Source organism: Microcebus murinus, chromosome 18 (assembly GCF_040939455.1).
Source record: "Microcebus murinus isolate Inina chromosome 18, M.murinus_Inina_mat1.0, whole genome shotgun sequence".
Taxonomy (NCBI): domain Eukaryota; kingdom Metazoa; phylum Chordata; class Mammalia; order Primates; family Cheirogaleidae; genus Microcebus; species Microcebus murinus.
The window spans coordinates 45,804,103-45,827,257 of NC_134121.1; the positions used below are offsets into that span (position 1 = coordinate 45,804,103).

The window sequence follows — 23,155 nt, forward strand, 5'->3', positions numbered from 1 at the left end:
AGAAATGATAGTGATTTGGACCAGGGTAGTAATAGTTGTCTGATTCAAGATGCACTTTGGAGGCAGAGTTAGTAAGATTTGTTCTTGGAGTGGGGGTGGACATAAGAGAAAGTACTGTAAGATAACTTCTAGGTTTTTAGTTTCAGTAACTGGATGGATAACGGTAACACTGAGATAAGGAAGTCTGGGAGAAGAACAGGTGGGAGGGTGGAACAAATGTTCTGTTTTGAACATGTTAAGCTTGAGGTGCTTATTAGATGTCCAGTAGGCACTTAAATATCTAAATGTGGAGATCAGGGAGAGGGGTAAGAGCTAGAGATAGAAGTTCGGAAGGTATTAGCATAGAGCTGAATTGTAAAGCCAAGAAGCTGGATGAGATCTCCTAGGGGATAAGGGGTAAAACGTAGGCATGCTCCAACATTTATAGGTCAACCTTGGCTTTGGATCCAGCAAAGGAGATTGAGGAGGAGCCACTGAGGTAAAGTGAAAATCGGTAGAGTGCTGAGTCATGGAAGCAAAGAGAAGAAAGTGTTGCGAGGAGGGACTAATCTTTTCCATGTTCTAGAAGTTGGATATGATGAGGATAGTATTTGGGAACATGGAAGTAACAGCTGATCTGAACAAGTAGTTTTTAGTGGAAAGGTAAGGATCAACGTCTAACTAGATGCGTTAAAAAAAAAAAAAAGATCTGCAGAGGACAGGTAAGGCTAAAATTTAAAAAGAAAAAAGAGAGAAGTAAGGAATGTAGACATCTCTTTTGATAAGTTTTTTGTTGGGTAGGTAAGTGGAGAAAAGAGAGGAGGACAAAGATTCAAGGATGAAATGATGTGTAAATGAAATCTTTATATGTAAACTGCAAATGCTCTATAAGGGTCAGGCTTGTAATTTACTATTCAAACTCTTAGGAATTTCAAACCAGCTCAGTGTGAAGAGTCCCTAAGACGCTACCACGAATCCTCAGTTTGCGGGACAAGAAGGCGCTAAGTCCGCCAGCCAATGAAAAGCCGAGAAATGCTGAGCCAAATTGTGAAGGCAGCGTGAAAGGCAAAAGGGGTGGGGAGTGAAAAAAAAGGATTTGCGGAATTAATATTGTCCTTCCAAGGACACCGTAGGGCAGATCTTGCAGCTACTACAGTGTTTTCGGGGCGGAGCCAGTAGGAAATTTAAACTGTAGCCGCGCCGAAGACGCCTAGAGAAAGATATTGTAGCTGAACAGGAATAACGAGGACTCGGGAGTCTGAGAAAGCTCACGGAGCTCGCGAATGTAATACGGAGGCCTTGAGGAAGGAGTACGGAGGCCGAGAAGGAGCCGGGAAAGGGTACGGATGCCGGGAAGGGGAGAAAGGAGTAAGAAGGAAGGCGGAAGGGGTCAGAAGAGACCCCGCACTGAGGAGAAATTCGGGGGTCAGGGAGTGGGCATAGAAATTGAGGAGTGGGTAGGTGCAGAAGCTGAGGGTATCTGGGTCAGGAAGGGGTCACAGCAGTTGAGGGGACAGAGGTCAAAAGGAAGCGGAGGGACTCAGGGACAAGAGCCTGGAGGAAGGTACGGAATTGAAGTGAACAAGGGATGGCAAAGAAGTCACGGAAGTTGAGGTAGCTCAGTCTGAAAGGGGTCGGGGAGATTGAGGGGCAAGAGCCTGGGAGGAGGCGCGAGAGTTGAGCTGAGACGTTGGTCAGGATGGAGTTGAGTCTTGCGGTTTCTGGGAGCCGCGTAGGGGGATTGTGCGGGGTTTGGGAGACGGTGCGGGCGGGGGTAAGAATGAAGGTCGAAGGCTGGTGAAGGTGGCTGCGCCTCTGTTTTGTCCTTCTTTCTCAGGAGAAGATTACCTAGAGCTGGAGAGCTCCATGGCTGAGAGTAGGCTCCGGGCTCCAGACCTAGGTGGGTAACAGGTCAGAAACTAGGGATGTGAGGTCAAAGTTGCTACTCTTGCCCCAGGGTCTCTTAGAAGGAAAGGCTGAGAAATTTTAGCCCTCTTGGAGTTCTCTGATCACTCAGTGATTTTTGTGTGTGGAGGGGGTGTCATAGATCGTTTAGGAATTCATGGTAAAGATCAAACAAGAGTCAGATATTATAAACAAAATTACCTGACATGCTGAGTCAGGATAGAGTAACTTATTAAACGTCTAAGTTAGTAAAAATAACTTATATCCATGGTTATGTTTATTTTAAAATCCTTAAGTTTATCGATAAACACTGCCACCCAATTAGATAAGTATTTTAGAACATGGTCATTTCCCTCGGTACTCCCCCTCCTTAGTATCTTCTAGTTTTAGTTCTAGGTAGTTACCATATGCCATTTGGTTGTCACCTTTTAAACAGTAATACACTTTACTAAGTTATTTATTTGTCCTGCCCATATGTTGTTGCTTTTGCTTTCTTTTGGATCTATTTTGCTTTTTGCCTGAGAGCTTTCTTCAAGAGTGTTTTCAAGGGGGGGGCTTTGTGTGGTGAACTTTCTGAGGCTTGTGTGCCTGAGAATGTCTTTATTTTACCCTTGTTTTTTTGTTGTTGTTGTTTTGGTTTGGTTTTTTGTGGGGTTTTTTTGTTTGTTTGTTTGTTTTTAATTGAGACAGAGTCTCACTTTGTTGCCCAGACTAGAGTGAGTGCCATGGGTCAGCCTAGCTCACAGCAACCTCAAACTCCTGGGCTCAAGCGATCCTGCTGCCTCAGCCTCCCAAGTAGCTGGGACTACAGGCATGCACCACCATGCCCGGCTAATTTTTTCTATATGTATTAGTTGGCCAATTAATTTCTTTCTATTTATAGTAGAGACAGGGTCTCGCTCTTGCTCAGGCTGGTTTCCAACTCCTGACCTCAAGCAATCCACCCGCCTCGGCCTCCCAGAGTGCTAGGATTACAGGCGTGAGCCACCGTGTTCAGCCGGTTTTTTGTGTTTTGGGGGAGCGATTGAAACAGTTCTACTTAGAACAACTCTTTTCACAGATACTTGCAGGACTCTCTCTTACTTCAAGTATGTCACCTTCCTTAATAAGACTTTCCCTAGACAACTTCTAACAGCTCGTGTTAGAGACAGAGTTTTTCTATATTACCTACGTTGGCCTTGAACTCCTAGGCTCAAGCTATTCTCCCACCTCAGCCTCCTGAGTAGTTGGGACTACAGATGTGAGCCACTGCACCTAGCACTGTACAAGTTTTCATCTAAACATCTTTTCATTTCTCTTGGGTATATGCCTAGGAGTAGAATTGCTGGGTCATATGTTAACTTTACATTTAACATTTTGAGAAATTGTCAAACTGTTTTCCACAGTGGTTGTACCATTTTACGTTCCCATCAGCAGTGTTGAAGGCCCCAATTTCTCCACATCTGAGCTTTGTGAGGGTAGGAGCTCTAGCTTCCCAGTTGTCTTTGTGTGCCTAGGACCTAGCGTGGGGCATAGCACACAGACTGGGTGGCCAGGCTTGCAGGACTCTCTCTTAACTCAGGCTTCTTACTTTGCTTCTCTTTGTCGTTTTCTAGATGCTCAGCTAGGAGTTTCCAGTTGTCTGGAAAAATGCCACAGGAGCTCACAGGGTGCTGGGAGGCAGCCCTTTTCTGGAAAGTCCTTTTACTTGGATCTGCCAGCTGGCAAGAATCTCCAGTTTTTGACAGAGGCCATTCAGCATCTGGGTGGGGTATGTAACCTGCTTCTCTCATATGATAGCATGCATCTTTGCAGGTTGTAGGGCAGGAGTTGGAGAGGAATTATATCTGTGGTTTCTAGGTGTTTTTCAATGCCATCATTCTACATTTTCCAAAGCAATTTTAAATTTAAAATAAAGTTTTTTCCTAATTGGAAAAGTAATATCCATTCTAGAAAGTGTAGAGAACATGGAACTACAATTATAAGTGACAACCAGCATCTTTATATATATTTTTCTTTTTCCTTTTCTCCCATAATGGCTTTATATGATATATATAATAATTTACATACCATTAATGGTATTCACCCATTTTAAGTTCACAGTTCAGTGGTTTTCAGTATATTCACAGAGATGTGCAAATTGTGTGATCAGATCACATAGTCAATTTTAGAACATTTTCATCACCCCAAAAAAGAAACCTTGTACCCATTATCAGTCGATCATTCCCCACATCCTAGGAATATCCCCAGCTCTGGGTAAACACTCATCTACCTTCTGTCTTTGTCCTACCTTTGTTTTGTTATATTTGTTTTCTGTGTAGCTATGATCATGAATACATTTTTGTTTACCAACTTTTTTTTTTTTTTTTGAGACAGAGTCTCGCTTTTGTTGCCCAGGCTAGAGTGAGTGCCGTGGCGTCAGCCTAGCTCACAGCAACCTCAAACTCCTGGGCTCGAGCGATCCTTCTGCCTCAGCCTCCCTGGTAGCTGGGACTACAGGCATGTGCCACCATGCCCGGCTAATTTTTTTTTATATATATATATCAGTTGGCCAATTGATTTCTTTCTATTTATAGTAGAGACGGGGTCTCGCTCTTGCTCAGGCTGGTTTTGAACTCCTGACCTTGAGCAATCCGCCCGCCTCGGCCTCCCAAGAGCTAGGATTACAGGCGTGAGCCACAGCGCCCGGCCTTGTTTACCAACTTTTTACCCATGACTTAAAGAATTAGCACTTTCCTATCATTATCGACCTTCATATGCATTGTTTGTAATGGGAAAATAATATTGTTTTGAGTGGATTATTAATTTACTTAACTATTGCCCTATGGCATTTATTTATTTATTTAGAGACAGAGTCTTACTTTGTTGCCTGGGCTAGAGTGCTGTGGCATCAACCTAGCTCACAACAACCTCAAATTCCTGGGCTCAGGCAATCCTTCTGCCTCAGCCTCCTAAGTAGCTGGGACTACAGGCATGCACCACCATGCCCGGCTAAGTTTTTCTGTATATTTTTTAGTTGTCCAGCTAATTTTCTTTCTATTTTTAGTAGAGACGGGGTCTTGCTCTTGCTCAGGCTGGTCTCAAACTCCTGAGCTCAAACGATCCACCTGCCTTAGCCTCCCAGAGTGCTAGGATTACAGGCGTGAGCCACCGCGTCCAGCCCCATTTTTATTTTCAATGGTGTGCTGGGGCTGGCTCACAAGAGCCCGTTATTAGCGTCTCTTTCCAGCTCCTCATTTGGTGCCATCATGTATTTACTCCCCAGAAAATGTACAAAACAGGTTACTTCCCCGCAGAGTCAGTCATTAAACATTTGCCAGGTCATCACTGCTTATTTCGATCTTCTCTTCTTCCCCCAAATGTGAGTTAAGAGTCATTATGTTTCAGGCACTGTGCTGGGTTCTTGGAATAAAAAGATAAGTCAGACCCTCTCAGTGCCCCTGAGGGGCTTATGGTCAGGTGGGACAAGCAGGTACCTATGCAGCTAAGTGTTAGCTAAAACCCATTTTGCTTCATTTGTTAGTCTCCTGTTTGTATTGTGATCAGAATTACAGATATAGTGTTTGGATGTGTATATTACCCAGAACAATTGTGGCTTAACGGAGCTGCTCTCAGTCCTGACAGCCCCTTCAATGTGTTCTTGCTGCAAACTCAAACTGGTCACATAACTCAAATCCTGTGGCCTTCTGCTCCTGGGTCAGGAGCAGCAGTTCTGGAGACAAAACCGTGCATTATGTATATAAACTCCATTATAGTTCAGGATGATGCCTTTTGGAGGACTTGGTACAGAACTGCATTTAGTCTATTTAAAGACATTGATTCTGGCACTTCTGGCAGCCAAGATTTCCTTCCCTAACCTCTTGATATCGATAATTCTACATTTGCTTTTTGGTTTTCAGCCACCTCTGTGATCTGGTTTCAGGTAATTGAGGGTTTTCTGAGCAAAGAAATAAGTTACATCGTGTCCAGCCGCAGAGAAGCAAAGGCAGAGAGCAGTGGAACAAGCCACAGAGCCTGCCCCAGCCCCAGCGAAGTCAGAGTAGAGCCAGCAGCCATAGCCCATCCAAGAGGCAGCCACACCAGGCCTTCACAGAAATCCATAGACTCGGTGAGAACCCCATGGGGTAGGAAAGGTGTATTCTGTAAACAAAGGAAGTAGGCTTTGGTGAGCCTTTTTAGGCAGTGTGGTTTTAATTTCATCTGGCTTAATTTAATCTCTAATTTAAATTCAGAGACTGAGAATATTTTATCATAGCTTTAGATCTAAACACCTCAGCAACATGCTATCCCTTCTATGTTATATGTCTTTTTTTTTTTTTTTGGAGACAGGGTCTTAATCTGTTACCCAGGCTGTAGTGCAGTAGCACTAACATAGCTCACTGCAACCCCAAACTCCTGGGCTCAAGTGATCCTCCTGCCGCTGCCTCCCAAGTAGTTGGGACTATAGGCACACACCACCATGCTGGCTAATTGTTTTAATTATTTTTTGAAGAGATGGCATCTTGCTATGTTGCCCAGGCTGGTCTTGAACTCCTAGCCTCAAGCAGTCCTCCCACCTCAGTCTCCCAAAGCACTGGGATTACAGGTGTGAACCACTGCGCCTGGCCACTATATGTCACTTTTTATGGGACTTCAAAGTCAAAGATTCAGAAACAAGAGGAGAGTCTTCTGTAAACCAGAGAAGACCTGTTGGAATTAACCTAGGCTTGGGCAGAAGTACTCTGAAGAGGTGGCAGTTCCCTCTCCCTTGCTCTCATGTGTGAAGGTCCAACAGTTTGGACAATGCATGTGTCATGTCTTAGACTTAGAATGCAATATGGCTTTTTTACTCCTGGGCTTACATTCTTATTTTCTCTCTTAGGCTAGTATTAAAATGTCCATGAGCACATGCTATTGGCATTGTGATGAGAGATAGTTACTTCCAAGGAGCAAAAACCAGATTTTTTTAAAGGGAGACATTTGTTGTCATTATCTTCTGGAGAGTACAGAGACTCTTACAGAGAGGTCTAAGAACATCTGGAACAATTTGACCTCAGGTGGATTCTGAGTGCCTTTATCTACCAGGGTTTAGGCTGCGCAGGCAGCTACCTCTGGGTGACCTGAACTTGTGTGTGGCTTTACCTTTACCTGCTTAAGGTTTTCTAGGCTCTCATTTCTGCCAATCCTCAGCTGTCACTGCTCCTGGCTTTCTGAGGCACATCACCCGAAGACATCTTCACCAGCTCACTTGTAAACATCCGTTGGTACACAGGTGGTCTACATAGCAGACCTCATTCCTCTTCTTTCCGTCAGGTGCCTATGAGCAGAGGGAAGGAGCTGCTACAGAAGGCCATCAGGAACCAGGTGAGCTGGGGCAAGGTGGAATGGAGGTAGATGGTCTCCAGCACAGGGAAAGATTCAGCCATTCCCAAGTACTCACTCAACATGCACACTCTGTGAGGTGTGTGGTATTGTCATTATTTCCTTACAAATTAGGGAGTGGAGGCTCAGAGAAGTCAAGTAATTTGTCCAGAGTCACCTAGGGAGTAAGTATTCAAGCCAGAGCCCATCTAACTCCAGAGCCTACCAAGAGAACCTTGGAGGGAGTGGCAGGATAGGTCTACTCTGCACAGAAGCTAGACTTTGTATGTCTTTTACAAGTAGTCGTTTGTCCCTTTTATAGAAATCCAGGACCATTACATTACAGTTAAGTGGAAGGAAAGGACTTAAGGTGATATTGTGAGAATTGTGCAAATGATATCAAGAAGGGTACATTGAGGCCAGGCGCAGTGGTTCACACCTGTAATCCCAGCGCTTTGGGAGGCCGAGGTGGGAGAATCAATCACTTGAGACCAGGATTTCAAGACTAGCCTGGGTGCATAGTGAGATGCTGTCTCTACAAAAAATTTAAAAATTAGCCAGGTACAGTGGTGCACACCTGTATTCCTAGCTATTCTGGAGGGTGAGGCAGGAGGATCATTTGAGGTCAGGAGTTGGAGGTTGCAGTGAGCTGTCCTCAGACCACTGCACTCTAGCCTGGGAGACAGAGCAAGACCTCATCTCTTTAAAAAAAAAGAAGAAGAAGAAGAAGGATACATTGGCTGTGGTGAGGGAGATGGTGCTGCCAGACTGAGCCAGCATGGTGGGGGAAAGTCTGCAGCCACCATAGTTTCCGGCTCTATGTTGATGGCCACTGGTATTTATTGTACACTATGTGCTAACAGCTTTCCTCACAGAGGCTCTCCCAACAAACAGCTCTCTTAGAAGCATGTGTTCCTTCTTAGTCCAAGGTTCCTTCTTAGTCCAGGATGTATAGGCAGATCAGCAGTCCATCCCCTGCAGATCATGGCAAGCTCGTAGGAAGGACAGGGTATCTTCCTGGAGGGTTGGGATGGATTCTCCGGGCACTGTGTTCTCTCCCCTACCTGTCTTCCCCCAATTTTCCCCAGCCCCCATGGATGGCTCAGGGTTTTCAGAAGCCATTTCAACCTCAACCTGTCCCTGTCATGTGCAGGCCTTGGGAAGTCTCAAGCTTTGTCATTTCAGGGGAGCAGCAGTGGAGGAGGCAGTGGAAGCAGCAGCAACCTCCTGACCAACGCCCGGTCCTGGGGAGTGAGGATTCTACACGTGGATGGTACCATTCCTGCCCTGGGCTCCTATGGAGGGGAGTTGATGACTTTGGGAATGTCAACTTTTAGAGGCATGATGGTTATGTACGCATCTGGTAGCTAGAAGCCAGAAGTACTCAGTGACCATGTTGATCCACAAAGGTGAGAGGGTGTAGGGGAGGAGACAAGCAGTAATGACAACTGAGTGCAGGCTGTGGCTTCATCATTGTGCAGGTACCTAGAACATGCTATTTGGTTTAACCTACTATGGCTTTCTTCAAACTAGTGTAATGATCCTGTTCTCCAAATAAGGAAATGATCCTAATATTCATGGTCCCTTATCAGATATTTACCCTATGCTAGGAATTACTTCATTTAATCCTCACAGCAATCCCGCCCACATTGTACTGATGAGGAAGTTGAGCCTCAGAGGGATTAGGTAAATTGTCCCTGGTCTCACCAATTGTCCATGGTCTTCCAGAGTGAGTAGTGTGGCCCATGTTCCAACCCAGTTTGACCCAGCTATAAATTTTGTGTTCGTTCTTTTCTGTAGGATTGCCTCAAACTCTAAACAACCTGTTTGTGGGCTCTAATAAATTTATACTAGAATAGTTGCTCTGATGGGTGGGGCACAGTAGCTCACACCTGTAATCCTAGCACTTTGGGAGGCTGAAGCGGGAGGATTGCTTGAGGTCAGGAGTTTGAGACCAGCCTGAGCAAGAGAGAGACCCCATCTCTACAAAAAATAGACAAAATTAGCCAGGCTTGGGGGCATGCACCTCTAGTCCCAGATGCTCAGAAGGCTGAGGCAGGATGACCACTTGAGGCCAGGAATTTGAGGTTGCACTGAACTATGCTGATGCCACTGCACTCTACCTACGGTGATAGAGCAAGACTCTGTCTCAAAAAACAAAAAAGAATAGTTGTCCCAAATTGGCTGGCAGTGACTAATCTAATACCCAGCTTCACTCTGAGTCTGGGGTTTTCTTGATTCATTTTAGGGGGTTGGTGCAGATGAGACAGACCCCATGCTGACCAGGGTGCTGCCCCACCCTTTGGTACCAAGAGCGTCTAGGGGCTGTACAGGAGAAGTTCCTGGTCTAGGGTGTGGAAGGTTTCATGTCACTAAAAAATCAGCCATTTCTGACTTGATCTCATTTCATGTCCTCAGTGTTGGAGAAGCTCCAATGTGCTTAGCCCCTGCTGGGTCTTCTACGTAAGGGTACATCTGAGTAGCTCATATGGCTTGGTCTTCCCTACAGAAGCAGCTCTTCAGTAGTACTTTAAAGAACTTAGTGAGCCATGAGTCACCTCCCGTTCAATAATGAGTTGTAACTGATGCTACAAAAGAACATTAAGCCAGCTTAGGTGCTTTTCTGGGCATAGAGGACCTAGCCCTTTTGTTGTCAGAAGATGCAGAGGTGACATGTAGCCAGAAGGTGGCAGGCAAGGCTGGTATGATCCAATGGGGTGCGCTAGGGAGAAGTTTAGTCCTGTAGCCCTGGAAGGGGCTGTGCTGTATAAATGAGGAATGGAAGCCTTTGGCCACAGCCTTCTGTCTTCTCCATAGAAATGATGATGCACGTGCAGCAGCTGTCTCTTGGTCCTTTATGTGTGAAGAAACAAGAGCCAAAGAAACCAGAGGTAAGTCATCCTACTAAACTGAAGGGCAGATGGATGGTTTTCAGTGACGTCTATGACAATCCATGGCCTGCCCAAGCCATCTCTTCCTGGCCATTCTGGAAGAGGAGTGCAGCCTTTCAGTTACCTCATTCCTGGTGTCCACAGCTTTGCGCCACCCTTTCTTTTCTTGCCTGTGGTACCTGCAACTCTTCCATGGCACACTTACCCTGCCAAGGCATCACTATGGCCTGGGCTGTGGGCTGCCTATGGTAGTCCTGGCCTAGATAAAATTCATAAATGCTCGTGGCCCACTGGCCAGGCTGCCATTCTAGAAATAGCCCCTGGCCTGGGAGTGAGCCTAAAGATTGTGGATGGAAGGTTGAAATAGCTGCCATCTTCCAAATCCTTGTTTGTTTTTTTCATTTCTTTGCTGGGGTTAGAACTGTGTGTATCACATCAAGATAGCCCAGGCTGACTCAACGCCATAGTGTCTTCACCCAAGCTTAAGTCCAAGGAAGGAGTAAACCTGTTACTCTACTCCAGGCCTGGCTTCCAGGAGCAGAACTGACAGCAGCAGCAAACCACATTCAAAGTGGATGCAGCGCTGAGCTGCTTACACCTCTCTATGTACCCTGTGCTCTAGGAGATTTAGGGGTTTTGCTACTGTTTAACAGATTTGTGTTGTTCAGAATTCAAAAGGGTACGCAATGAAAAGTCTCTCTTCTCTCTAGTTTCTGCTCCCCAGCTACTGACCTCCCTCCTTGACATAAACAATGTGAACAGTTGCTCAGGTATCCTTCTATGACTCTGTACACATATTAATACAAGCAAATATGTCAGAAATTCCCCCTTTTGGCCAGGTGCAGTGGCTCACACCTGTAATCCTAGCACTCTGGGAAGCGGAGGCGGGAGGATTGCTTGAGCTCAGGAGTTTGAGACCAGCCTGAGCAAGAGTGAGACCCAGACTCTACTAAGACTAGAAAAAATTAGCCAGTCAACTGAAAATGAAACAAAAAATTAGCGGGGCATGGTGGTGGCACATGCCTGTAGTCCCAGCTACTCAGGAGGCTGAGGCAAGAGGATCGCTTGAGCCCAGGAGTTAGAGGTTGCTGTGAGCTAGGCTGATACCATGGCACTCACTCTAGCCTGGGCAACAAGAAAGACTCTGCCCCCCCCAAAAAAAAGAAATTTCCCCCTTTTATGCAAAGCACAGCATTTTTACTTTGCTTTAACTTAATCTGTTTTGTAGATATCTAAGTTTTTTGGAGTGCGTTTTGTATATAATCTGCTGATATGCAAAGGACTATAGAAGACTTCTCTGGGTTGTACTTGCCCTCAAGGTGTGGCCTAGAGGAGAATTGGGAACCTTCTTGCATCCAGAGGCACAGGAAGTCATGGATCCACTGGATCTCTCCATATGGGTCTCCCAGCTCTTTCGCTGATTTTTTATTTTAATCCATTTCATTTTTATTTTATTTTTTCAGGTATAGATCACCAGAAGATCCATTTAGTTTTGAATATCAGCTTTGTTTGACCTTGGCTTAAACGTTGCTTTTGACCCACAGGGTCAGGTTGCACAAGATAGAGCATAAGAAAGCAAGTGGCCATTATCTTCACCCTTGTCCTGTGAAATGACCTGTAACTGCAGCAATGCCTAGAAAATAAAGCTGCCATTTAGAGACCACCTACTCTGTGTCAGGTCTTTACATGCTTTAATCTAATTCATGCACATCCTATGAGATAGGCACAGCTCCAGTTCCCACACAGGCCTGTGGACTCAGAGCTCTTGCTGTTTGCACTGTCCTGCGTTCCCTCCACAGAGTCGGCTACCATCGAGATTCACACACTGCGTGCTCACCATTCATCATGTTGCTGAGGAGGCAGAGGGAGCCATTGTGCCCAGATCTTCTCTAGCTCAGGGCCTGTGAGTCTGGTTCTGCAGGTCTCACAACAGCAGGAAGCGAAGTGGGACAGACTGGCAGTGACTCGGCTTTTCAGCCCCAGTTCCTTGACCCCTGTGGCTCCCTCACATCCTTAACCTATTTTTCCTTTCCATTTAGGGAACATGTCCAGCAGCAGAGTCAAGAACGCGGAAAGGTCAGTATGGTAGCTTTTCCTCATTTAATTGCAATCCCTCCCTCCCTAAACACTTCCCCACGACTCCCTCTGTGGCAGCATCTGCTCACTTTTCTGCGGCAGGAAGCAAGTCCAGGTTGCATTGCCCCCTCGTGTTTCCAGGGCCTTGGCCTCAGTTTTCTGGGGTGAGAGAGGTAAATCCAGAGCCGCTGGGCCAGGGCTTCTACTCCTTTAGAGCCAAGACCCATGCAGACACTTTGGCTCCTGCATCCTCTGGCAGTTCCTGGGTATTGATTGAAGTTCAGCATCCTTTTCCTTCTGATTCAGTAGCAGTTTGGGGGTGGGCAGTTTGACAGCTGCCTACCGCTTTCAGAACTGCCAAACTCCCTGAAACTGACAAACAGGCAGATTGATGGACTCCGGCTACTGGCTTCTCTTGGACAGCAGGGGAGTTTCTCCCCCTGGATGTTTCTCCCAAAGATGTTCTTCAAGTGGCATTTATCCGTGCACAAACAGGAGCTAAGAAAAGTCACTTGGCACCTCTCTCATGCTCAAAATTCAGGGAAGTCTATGGGGGAATTGATTTTAATCACTGTCTCAGTTAATTAGAAAGACAAGAAATTGTCCCAAAGAAGTAATTAATGGGAGCTGCTGTTCAAGGAGAAAAGACTGGTTTTTGCTTGGATGCTACCAGTGGCCTTGAGTACATTTGGGAGCTGTGAGGTACCAGCATCTTTGGGGAATCTGTGGCTGTCAGGTCTGGCCAGGCTGCCAGCCTGCCTTGGCTACCACTTTGACAGGACTTCTGGTCACTGTGAGGTTAGAAGTAGTTCTTAATGCTTAAGAGATTTTGTAAACTATGCAAATAACTAGCTAGTAGGGGGTGAATCTCTTGATTAATTGACTCCAAATTTGTCTTCTCAGCACCCGTTTGCCCTATTTTTTCAGGAACCAGATTTTACCTGTGATACTTGTCTGCCATCCTGTTACTGAGATTCCTTAATACTCTTTTTCCCTCTTCCTCTCTGCTCCCCCTCAAAAACACTGAGGGTCCCCATGAAAAATTCTACCTGCGGAGTATTCTCAAGCCTCTCAGGATTCTGAGGCACCAGGGTCAGAGGTCTAGGGAGAACCTAGGACTTTGTGGATCTGACCACCCTAATCCTGCTTTTAGCAGAAACCACCAGGGTCTGAGTATCTCCTACGGCCAGGTTTCTCATAGTGGCATTCTAGGTTAGTTGATAGTCTCCAGAACCCACATAAAGGAACTCCTGTGTGCTGCTGAGGGAGGGCACATTTAGGCCTGCAATTACCCTGCAGCTTCCCCCTGACTAGTGCAACCTTTCTCCCAGGCGGAGAGGCTGGAGGAGATGGGAGGGGTGCCTCAACTCTGCTGAATGGAAAGGCACAGCTTGGGACAGCATGATTTCCAGCTCTTATGAGGTTCTTAGGATTTGGCAGATCCTCGCCTCCCTGAGCATTTCCTGCGTGTATAGTGCGGGCCCTGCACTGGGGCAGAGAGCTAATGTGTGCGTTCTTCCCCTTCCAGTGGCCAGACTGAAGGCACCATTCCTCAAAATCGAAGATGAGAGCAGGTGAGTGGGCCTCCTCTCTGCTTGCTCCTGCACAGAGAAGGGAGAGGTGTTTAGGGGCCCCAATTTGACTTGGGGACATGGAGCCCTTCAGCCCTGCACCTTCATCTTCCCTAGAAAACACTTTCTCTCACTGTAATGAAGAAGTCTCATGAAGAACAGGAGCCTCTGAGGGTGACATCGTACAGTTGATGCTGCTCTTAGAGTTGAGTCTGAGGTTAATGGTCCTGTGTGTGAATTACCTCCATTTAATGCTCTGCTTCTGTGAGCTCACAATGTCCCAAACCAGGCTCATTACAGCTCCTCTTTTCTCCCTGGATGTGTGCTAACAGTTAATGTTGAATCATTACTGGCCCAGCCACAGTGCTAGTACAGTCCAAGACATCATGTTAGCTGAAGTGAAGAGGCTGGAGCTGCTATTGGGGATTCCCTTACAGGCCACCTGTACTTGATAAAGCCTTTCTGTTTTGCTTTGAAAAACTCTTTTCTGGCTCATGTGATCTCATGACAGCCCTGGATGAAAAAAGCATGATGAGAGTCTATCTCTTCCTAACAGGGAAAACTGAGGTCAGAGTAAGTAAGGGGTTTGTGTAAAATTGTGATGCCAATAGACTGCAGCCTGAGGCTAGAATCCAGATGTCCTGACTGCCCTGTCTGGTGCCCTCTCTGTCCACCATCGTGGCCTCTTCTTACCTAGAACAGGAGGGGCCCATTAATGATGTTAACCTGATGAGCTATTAGCAGCCACCTTGGTTATCACTGAATCTTCAATAAGTACTAATCAAAAGCCCATGTGAAACTATCTCAAAATAAGACATTTTTTTTTTTTTTTGAGACAGAGTCTCGCTTTGTTGCACAGGCTAGAGTGAGTGCCGTGGCGTCAGCCTAGCTCACAGCAACCTCAAACTCCTGGGCTCAAGCAATCCTTCTGCCTCAGCCTCCCGAGTAGCTGGGACTATAGGCATGTGCCACCACGCCCGGCTAATTTTATATATATATATTAGTTGGCCAATTAATTTCTTTCTATTTATAGTAGAGACGGGGTCTTGCTCTTGCTCAGGCTGGTCTCAAACTCCTGACCTCGAGCAATCCGCCCGCCTCGGCCTCCCAAAGTGCTAGGATTACAGGCTTGAGCCACCGCGCCCGGCCAAAATAAGACATTTTTTAAAAAAGCAGTAAGTGCATATATAGCCAGCAGAGACTGCTGGAGCCAGAATTGTCTGTGTGCCTCAGCAGGGCAGCTACAGACCCAGCCCGGAGCCTGGCTTGCCTGCCCATCCTCCAGATGGGCCCAGGTTCACTTCTCAGTGCCTGGAGATAGTGCAGAGCTGGTTTTGGTGGTGCAAAGACAGTAGAAAGCACTCTTCCATGATATGGAAGGTGCCCCTTCCAGTTCCAGTGGGATGGAGTCCATGTTCTTCAATTCCCGGCCCCTTGACACTGGTTTAACACAGGTGTTATAGCTCATATGCAGTAGCTGAGAAACACTGTCACAGCCTCAGTATCTGCACTGCACATGGCATATCACTGTCACCAGAGGGAGGATACATAATTTGTGTGCTCCTGGCATCATAAGCCAGAGGGGAGATCCAAGTGGAGCTGAGGTTTCTTATGATTTTTTTTCATGTGCTGTTTTGAAGCAAGTGCCCTGCAAAGCCCATTTGTCTGATCAAGTTCAAGTTCCAAGCCCCCTAAGCAGAAACAAAACATCATTGAAGAGGAAGAAAGGGAAGCTCCAGGGTTGTGAAGTCCATTCCCTTCTCCTTAAGAGTCCAAGAAGATTCATTTATAATTTCCCTGCTGAGACCACAAGGCTCTCACCCTTCCCCCAGAACCCATGCCCTGCACTCTCTCCTCTGAGTACGGACCATTGCAACCAAGCATGCTGTGCCCAGTGGTTACCTCAGTCAGCAGGGTTTGCTAAGTATACATCGACAGTTCTGGCTCTGAAAGTCTCTTAAATGTTTACAACTTGAGGCAAACTGCCAAAACCACTTGGTACAGGTCTAATTATCCAGAACCTTCACTGTGCCTCTCCCCTCCATTCAGAATGGCACCAAGGACCAACCTAGAGCAAAAACGCTTCCCTTCATGGAATAGGACAATCACTATTCTGGTTTAAGCATTCTTTCATTTATAGTCTTCCAGGCTAGAATCCTCAAAAGTTGTTGTAGGTTCAAGAAACAAAATGAGAAAGTGGGAGAAACCACACCAGGAGTATGGAGTGTGGTCTGGTCTTGGCCACTTATACTCGTGAGCCCTTGAGCAAGTCATGGAAATTTTGGGGCTTCCTTTCTTCACTTGTAAACAGGATAACACCACTTATTCCACTTAGCCCAGAGGGTGCTTGTAGGATCCCAGTGAGGCAGTGAGTGTAAATGTGTTTGAAAAGGAGACAGGGAGAATACAAGTATTAATTTAATGTAGAAAGGCTGGTGAGAATTTTGTTTTAGAACGTAAAAGATGTGGAGATGAGGGTTCACTTTATCAGGGTTGGAATTCTGGGGAGTGGGGCCAGTCCCCTCCTCAGCCTTTCCTTTCCCCATTGTAGTCAAAGTGGAAGTTTTCTGTGTTTCAGGAAGTTTCGTCCTTTCCATCATCAGTTTAAATCCTTTCCTGAAATTTCTTTTCTGGGACCCAAAGATGCAAGTCCCTTCGAGGCTCTGACGACCCGAGGCAGCTCACACCATACCAGGTGGGTCTCTCTGGTTCCTGAGTACCAAGGGCTGGTTATAGGCCAAAGTCCTCCCCCTCGGGGGCCTGCTGGTCAGATTTGAGAATGGCCATGTGTTTGCTCCTTAGGCGAAGTCTGTTTTGGGCACTTAGCCCAGAGAAGACAGACACTAGGAGTGCTCATCCATTGGGGGGGTTGGTGTTCTTCATCCCTACTGAAGAATTTAAATTGAGTGTCCAGAGATCAAAGGCTGGTTTCTCAAACTGGGATCTATAGACCCCCATCATCAGAGTCCCCTGAGGTCCCATAAAAAATGCAGATTTCTGGACTCCAGCCATACCTACAGAATCAGAATTTCTGATGGAGCCCCAAAAGCTGCATTGCAAGCTCCTAGGTGGTGTTGATACACATCAAAGTGTGAGACCTGTTGGGCTAAACATCAGGAATAACTAATAATAGGTAGGGGGCCAGAGAACTTGCTGCATTGTGTGGCCTGTGGTGGCTTGTTGGCTTGTTAATGTTACTACTCTGCAGATGTTTGAGAATTTGAACCTTCACTGACCAAATTAGAGAAGGAATTCAGCTCAAGTGGACTAGATGCCTCCTCAGACTGTTTCTAACTTCTGGGCCAAAGAGTTAGTTCACAGACCAGGAGAGTAGAATGGGGTAGACTCTCAGCCCAAGAGTTCCTAGAGCCAAGGAGGGCCTGTAGGTTCCATCAGCAGATGAAGGCTGTGGATCAGAAAATAGTGCAAACAGGAGGGAAAAAAGAAAGGGAATGTAGGCCAGATGTAGTGGCTCATGCCTGTAATCCTAGCACTTTAGGAGGCTGAGGCAAAAGGATCGCTTGAGGCCAGAAGTTCCAGCCTGGGCAACATAGCAAAACCTCATCTCTACAAAATAAAAAAATTACCTGGGCATGGTGGTGTGTGCCTCTAGTCCCAGCTACTCGAGTGGCTGAGGCAGGAGGATCACTTGAGCCCAGGTGTTCAAGGATGCAGTGAGCTGTGATCACGCCACTCGCACTCTATCTGGGCTACAGAGCCAGAACAAGACTCTGTCTCTTAAAAAGAAAAAAAAGAATAATATAATATTTACTGTGCTGGATCTTGCTTTTTCTACCTAATATGTCTTAACATCTATTAATACTAAGGAGCATCCTTACCTAACCCTTTTGTGGCTGCAGAGTATTCCATGGTATGGAATTTATTTACTGTTATTTTATTTAACCAGTCTCTTATTGATGGATGCTTGGATTAGCTGCATTGCATAATCATGTTCAGTATAAATTTGTTATTGTTCAGGTATACTTGTGGAATAAATTCCTAAAGGTAAAAATGCTAGGTAAAGGAAGGTTACCTACATCTATAATTTTTTTGTTTTGTTTTGTTTTTTAGAGACAGGGTCTCACTCTGTCAGCCTTGAACTCCTGGCCTCTTCAGTCCTCGCACTTTGGCCTCTCAAAGTGCTGGGATTAGAGGCATGAGCCACCATGCCCAGCCTACATTTGTAATTTGATAAATGCAACTAAATTGTTTTTCATGGAGGTGATATCAATTTATACTCTCACCCACACTGTACAAGAGAGTGTGTTTCTCCATCCCCTTGCCTAATACTATGGGTATCAGACTTGACCGCTGCTAATCTGATAGATTAAAAACTATGTCTCAATTTAATCATAATTTTTATTTTTTCTATGAATGAGGTTGAATATGTTTGCATATGTTTGATCATTTGAATCTTTTTTTTTTTTTTTTTTGAGACAGGGTCTTACTCTGTCACCCAGGCTGGAGTGCAGTGACATGATTATATAGCTATATAGCTCTCTATAACCTCTAACTCCTGGGCTCAAGTGATCCTCCCACCTCAGCCTCCTAAGTAGCTAGGATAACAGGCGTGTGTGCACCACCATGCCTGTCTGTTTTTTTGGTTTTTGGTGTTGTTGTTTTTTTCTTGAGACCCCATCCTTACCTGTGGTTTGAGATATGTGGGTGAGGAGAGGACAGAGATAGGACAGGCTGCCCACAGGGAGGTCTCATTTTCCTTGTTGCCTCTCCAGCTGCCCTTGGCTGGGTGGTGTAAGTATACAGCAGGCCTGCCTGCATGTGCCAGTCCCACCCCTTGGCCCTATTGGTCCTCCCCCTCCCTGGCCTGGGCTCCAGGCCCTGAGCAGCAGGTCCTCCTCTGAGGGCCCCAGCAGTCACCACTTTCCCACACTCGGTACCCTCTCCAGAGAACCCAAGGACCAAGAGCCAAGCCTGCAATCAACCGCCCACACCGTGCCCAGGAGGAAGAAAGGGTACTGCGAGTGCTGCCAGGAGGTCTTTGAGGAGCTCCATGTGGTGAGCCCCTTCCCCACTAAGCTGCTACTCCCAGAGTGTTCTGAGAGAGCCTGACCACCAGGGATGGGCCTTTCTTGCCCTGTCTCCTCCCTGGCATGGCCACATTCTCCAATGCCAGGGGACACTGGGAGCTCTGCTTGCCTCCCACCCCAACCTTGTCTAATGCCCTGTGCCTCCTCTCATCCCTGGGCAGCATCTTCAGAGCGCCCGGCACCAGGGCTTTGCCCTAGAAGCCCATCCCTATGCAGAAGTTGACCAGATCATCGCCCAGCTCAGCCACAGCTTTGCAGACATCCCCTTCCAGGCCAGCCTCCCCAGGTGAGCACCACACAGGCAGGCACGACCGCATCCTCACTCTGCTCCTATTGCCCTCTTTAGGTGGAAAGGAACACTCAGGTTGGCAGCTGTTGGGATCAGGCTGTGATCTTTTTCTCTTTTTTCACCTTTTTTCCCCACCATCCTCTGTCCTACTTGTCTTGGAGGTGGCCAAAAAAAAAGAAAAAAAATAGATCTCCATTTGTGACTTCAGCTGATCAGGACTGGGCCCAGACTACAGTGTGGCTCCCTTTCTACCATATGGGCGTTGACATGGTAGGTGGTGAGCAGTTCTGACCAGCTAGAAGAGGAGTAGTTCCTGGGTCCCTCCCAGATGGGTGAACAGCAAGGTCATTTTCCCTCTTTGGAAGTTACCCCTAGAAGGAATGATTGCATGGGTTTGGTGGGAATTCCAAGGCCCTCCAAGCCTAGCTTCCCCCTGCTGTCTGCCAAGAGCAGACCCTATCCCACCTAGGGCTGTGGCTTCACATCTCACTTCTTCAAATTTCCACCTCTGGGCTCAGCTTAGACAACCAGGCTTTGTGCTGTTTTCCCCAGCCGCCAAAGGGCACAGCCTCATCTGTGAAGTCATTAAAGGAGCAGCCTCTAACCTGGGCCTGGTTCCCCTGGCCAGCCCTGACCACAGCCTACAGAGCCGAGAGAAGTGTACACAGCGCTGGCTGCTGCTACAGGTTCAGACCCAGGAGAAAGCCTTTCACAGGGCTCCAGAGTGGGCAGTTCTCTCCTCAGCACCATGTGTGCCCCGCTTCCCTGCCCTCAGCCCCAGCCCAGGAGGGTCCCAGCTTGCTGCCTGCTCTGGAGTTGAGCCTGCACTTCACTGTGTGTTTCTGTCCCAACAGGCGGTCAGGTTCCCCAGCTTCTGATTGTGACCCTCCCCATCCTGAGACTCTACCCGCCACCCAGCCCTCCCATCCCAAGACAGCGTCTCCCAGGATGAAGAACGAAGACAACTGCCAGACACCAGTCACCCCAGAGTGGGATAGGACAGTGGGCAGTGTGAAGGCACCGGCTGAACCTGCAGGGACTTGCAAGGTGCCTGGACAAGTAGCAAGCTGCCAGGAGCTAGGGGGCTCACTTGGTGTGTTTGCGAACCCCCCAGGGACACCAGTGCCCAGGAGCCCTGCTTGCCTCCTGACCATCTCCAGCTTTACAGACCTCTCTTCTGGCCCAGACCTGGCACTTGGTGGCCACAAGCGGAAGGTTGAGTTCCCCAGTGGCAATGCTGAGAAGAAACCGGGGGCCTCATTTTTTGTCCCAAGAGCCCCCAGCCCCTGTAGCACCAGGACAACCAGTGGTGGGCATCCTCCGTCCCTCTCGCTTCCAGGCCATGAGTCCAGGCCTCTGGCCTCCTTCCTGCCCTTGTGCCACCCACAGACTGGCCTCTCCCTCCCAGACTCTTTCCCCTGGCAGCCCACAGACAGAGCAGCAGAGTTCTGGGCCACATAGCCTCCCTGGCCTGGGGGAGGGTGGCCCCCAGGGCCTGAGGATTCTGAGTGTGCAGCCCCTGGCCCTGTGTCCCAGCAGACTGGTCAGCTCCCCAGCTGCCCTGAGCTCCCGGCCAGCCATCAGCCCACCTGCACTCAGCTGCCAGCACACAGCCCCCAGGGGGCCTACAGAGGGCAAGTCTACCTCTCTCCCCCACCCTCTGCCAGCCAGTGGGGGAGCCAGCTGCTCCCAATGGCTCTGGGCCCCCCAGCCTCTCCAAGTGCCCTGCTTCCCTGTCTCCTAGTCCCAGCCCCAGCCCAATGCAGGCAGAGAGCTGTTCCTGTGAGTCCCCAAGGTACTCAGCTCTTCATGGGGCCAGACAGCTCCAGACTGAAGGGCCACAAATACTAGTTATACCTCTGCTTAGTGCTGCACCTGGCCAGGTCTGACTAGCACACAAAGACAAGCAGAGCCCCAGGATATTCCTAAAGAAGCCAGAAGAAGGCCCGGGCCTGGACTTTGAGTCCAAGTGAACAGCTGTCACGCTAAGCTCTGTGGAGCGGACAGAGCGAGTCCTCTTGCCCGCCAGATCTTTGCGCAGGACCAAGAGCGTCTGGGTTGGGGCTGTCCTCTCCTTCCCCTACTTCCAGCCATGTTCCTGACCAAGCGGCAGGCTACAAGGGCTTGTCCGGCCATGGCCAGCTGCCCACACCAGAGGAGAGGTTGGCATAGGGAGGCACCACAAGAAGCTAGAGCAGCAGGAGTCCTGGCCCGGCCTCTTGGCCTCGGCAGGCGTTTGCCTCTGCAGAGCTGAGGGCTAGTTGGTGTTCCCCACCCCCAGCCTCCTTCCCCACAAGCATGTGGTCTCTCCTGCTTTCCGAAATGCCTGTGTTTGTATCCCCTCCCCCAGCCCCCCACGCTCCTGCCTCCTGCGTGCAGATTCTCAGGAACATATGAAGCAGAGGAGGGGCTCGGGCTTCGGCACTTACAGAGCTCCCTCCCCCATGCACTTAATTGGGGCCCAGTACTGACCTTCCCCTTGAGCCCAGGATGTGGCCAGAGACCCCTCTAGGGACCCCTCTCAGCTCTTTTCTGCCTCCTCAGCTCAAGCTGCCCACCCAGAGTTTTTTATTCCAGGGCCAGTATCTCACCTGCCAACTTCCACATTGCCCTCTTCCCTCCCCCTTTCCCTTCTCCTTCCCCAAGGACCTCCCCCCATTTCTTGCAGCCAAGCCATTAATCTAGAGACAGAAATGGGTTTGCTATCGATTCTTTGGCCACTTTTTTTTTTTTATTATTACAATTTGTACTGTGGTTCTTCTCACCCTTCTATGCCTCTGTGTGTTTGTCTCTTTAAATGTGGAAGCTACCGGAAGCCTGGTGCTGTTCTGTGTCTCCTTTCAGAGGAAGGAAGGGGGGCTTACTGTGGGTGAAGGCCCAAGTTGTTAGTTTGGAAATAGAGCAACTGTGTGTACAACCCTCCTTAGAGGTCAGTCATGTTTGGTCTTTGTATCCCATTCCCGTTATGTTTCACAGTTAATCTTGGTTCAGGAAACATAAATAAACTTGTTAATAACAAATGGCAGAGATGGGGCTGGAGTGCAGTGTGTCGGCCTTTGAGTGCCCTCCAGTGACCCAAAGCAGGGACAAAGGCCCAGCAGATACCAACAGAATAACCACATAACAGGACGGGATGTGTGAGTACCACCACCCTCCAGCTGGCCTCATCTGAGGGGAAAAGGGTGACATCTGTCCCTGCCCAGTCTTGTCTGATCACTGAGCCCTGCTGCCTGGTAAGTGGTCACCTACACAGGGCATGCTCGTCACCATGCCCAAAAAGACTCCTTTGCCCCAGCAGGCATTCCTGCTAGAGGCCCTCGCCCTTTCCCCTGGGCCCTGCTGGGTACATCTTTCCTTTTCTGACGTGGGGTGCCTCTTTCCCCACTGCTTTCTTCATGATGCCACCCCTCTGGGTGAGGAAAAGTTTCCCCTCACCCCCTAGACTTCTCTGACACCTTCACCTGTTGCTCACACAAAGCCATGGCACCAGGTTCTGATGCCCTTGTCACCATCTGCCCAAGACCCATTCCCCCAACCTCACATCAGCTGCCATGGCCTTCCCCTGCCATCTCAACGATTGTGACCTTACACATCTCTGCTGAGCCAAAGCCCAAGGCTACAACACTCCTCAGCCATTTCTCCATTGTGGCTTCAGGCTGTAGATTCCAGTTAGCAGGAAACCTAGAACACGGGAGACCTGACCCAGTTGACACAAGGACTGTGCAAAACCTCTTCCATTCCTCCCTCTCTCCAGATGACTTGACCCAGACTCAGTAAGGACTGCCTCATCGTGCCATCAGTCCCCCTTCAACATCATCTTACTGTTTGTTTCCGTCCTTTGCAAGTCATGCTATCCCTGGGCTCTCCAGGCCACCCTTTTCAATTTTCTTCCCAGACTTACCAGCTTCCTCTGCCCAAAAGCTTGATGTTCCTCCATCCTGGAAAATGCTTGAGTTGATTCAGCAGCTTGGGAAAGGCTCCCTCCTGTCCTCTGGCCACTTCCTGTGGTCTGTACCTGCCTCCATGTCTTCACCCTCTCCCCTTCCAAACTTCCTTCCACAGTGGCTCTGCCTGAAA

General features: G+C 48.1%; 1 protein-coding gene across 1 annotated transcript; it reads left to right on the forward strand.

The window, feature by feature from the left end:
- The first annotated feature begins 1,314 nt into the window (after positions 1-1,314).
- On the forward strand, positions 1,315-22,096 carry DBF4B (DBF4B-CDC7 kinase regulatory subunit). Its single transcript, XM_075994621.1, has 13 exons — positions 1,315-1,543; positions 1,817-1,879; positions 3,480-3,634; positions 5,786-5,971; positions 7,156-7,206; positions 8,389-8,476; positions 10,021-10,094; positions 12,134-12,170; positions 13,699-13,744; positions 16,320-16,436; positions 18,649-18,757; positions 18,951-19,075; positions 19,933-22,096. Exons 2-13 carry the CDS (start codon positions 1,846-1,848, stop codon positions 20,537-20,539), a joined length of 1,629 nt encoding a protein of 542 aa, XP_075850736.1. The 5' UTR covers positions 1,315-1,543; positions 1,817-1,845; the 3' UTR covers positions 20,540-22,096.
- Positions 22,097-23,155: the final 1,059 nt, after the last annotated feature.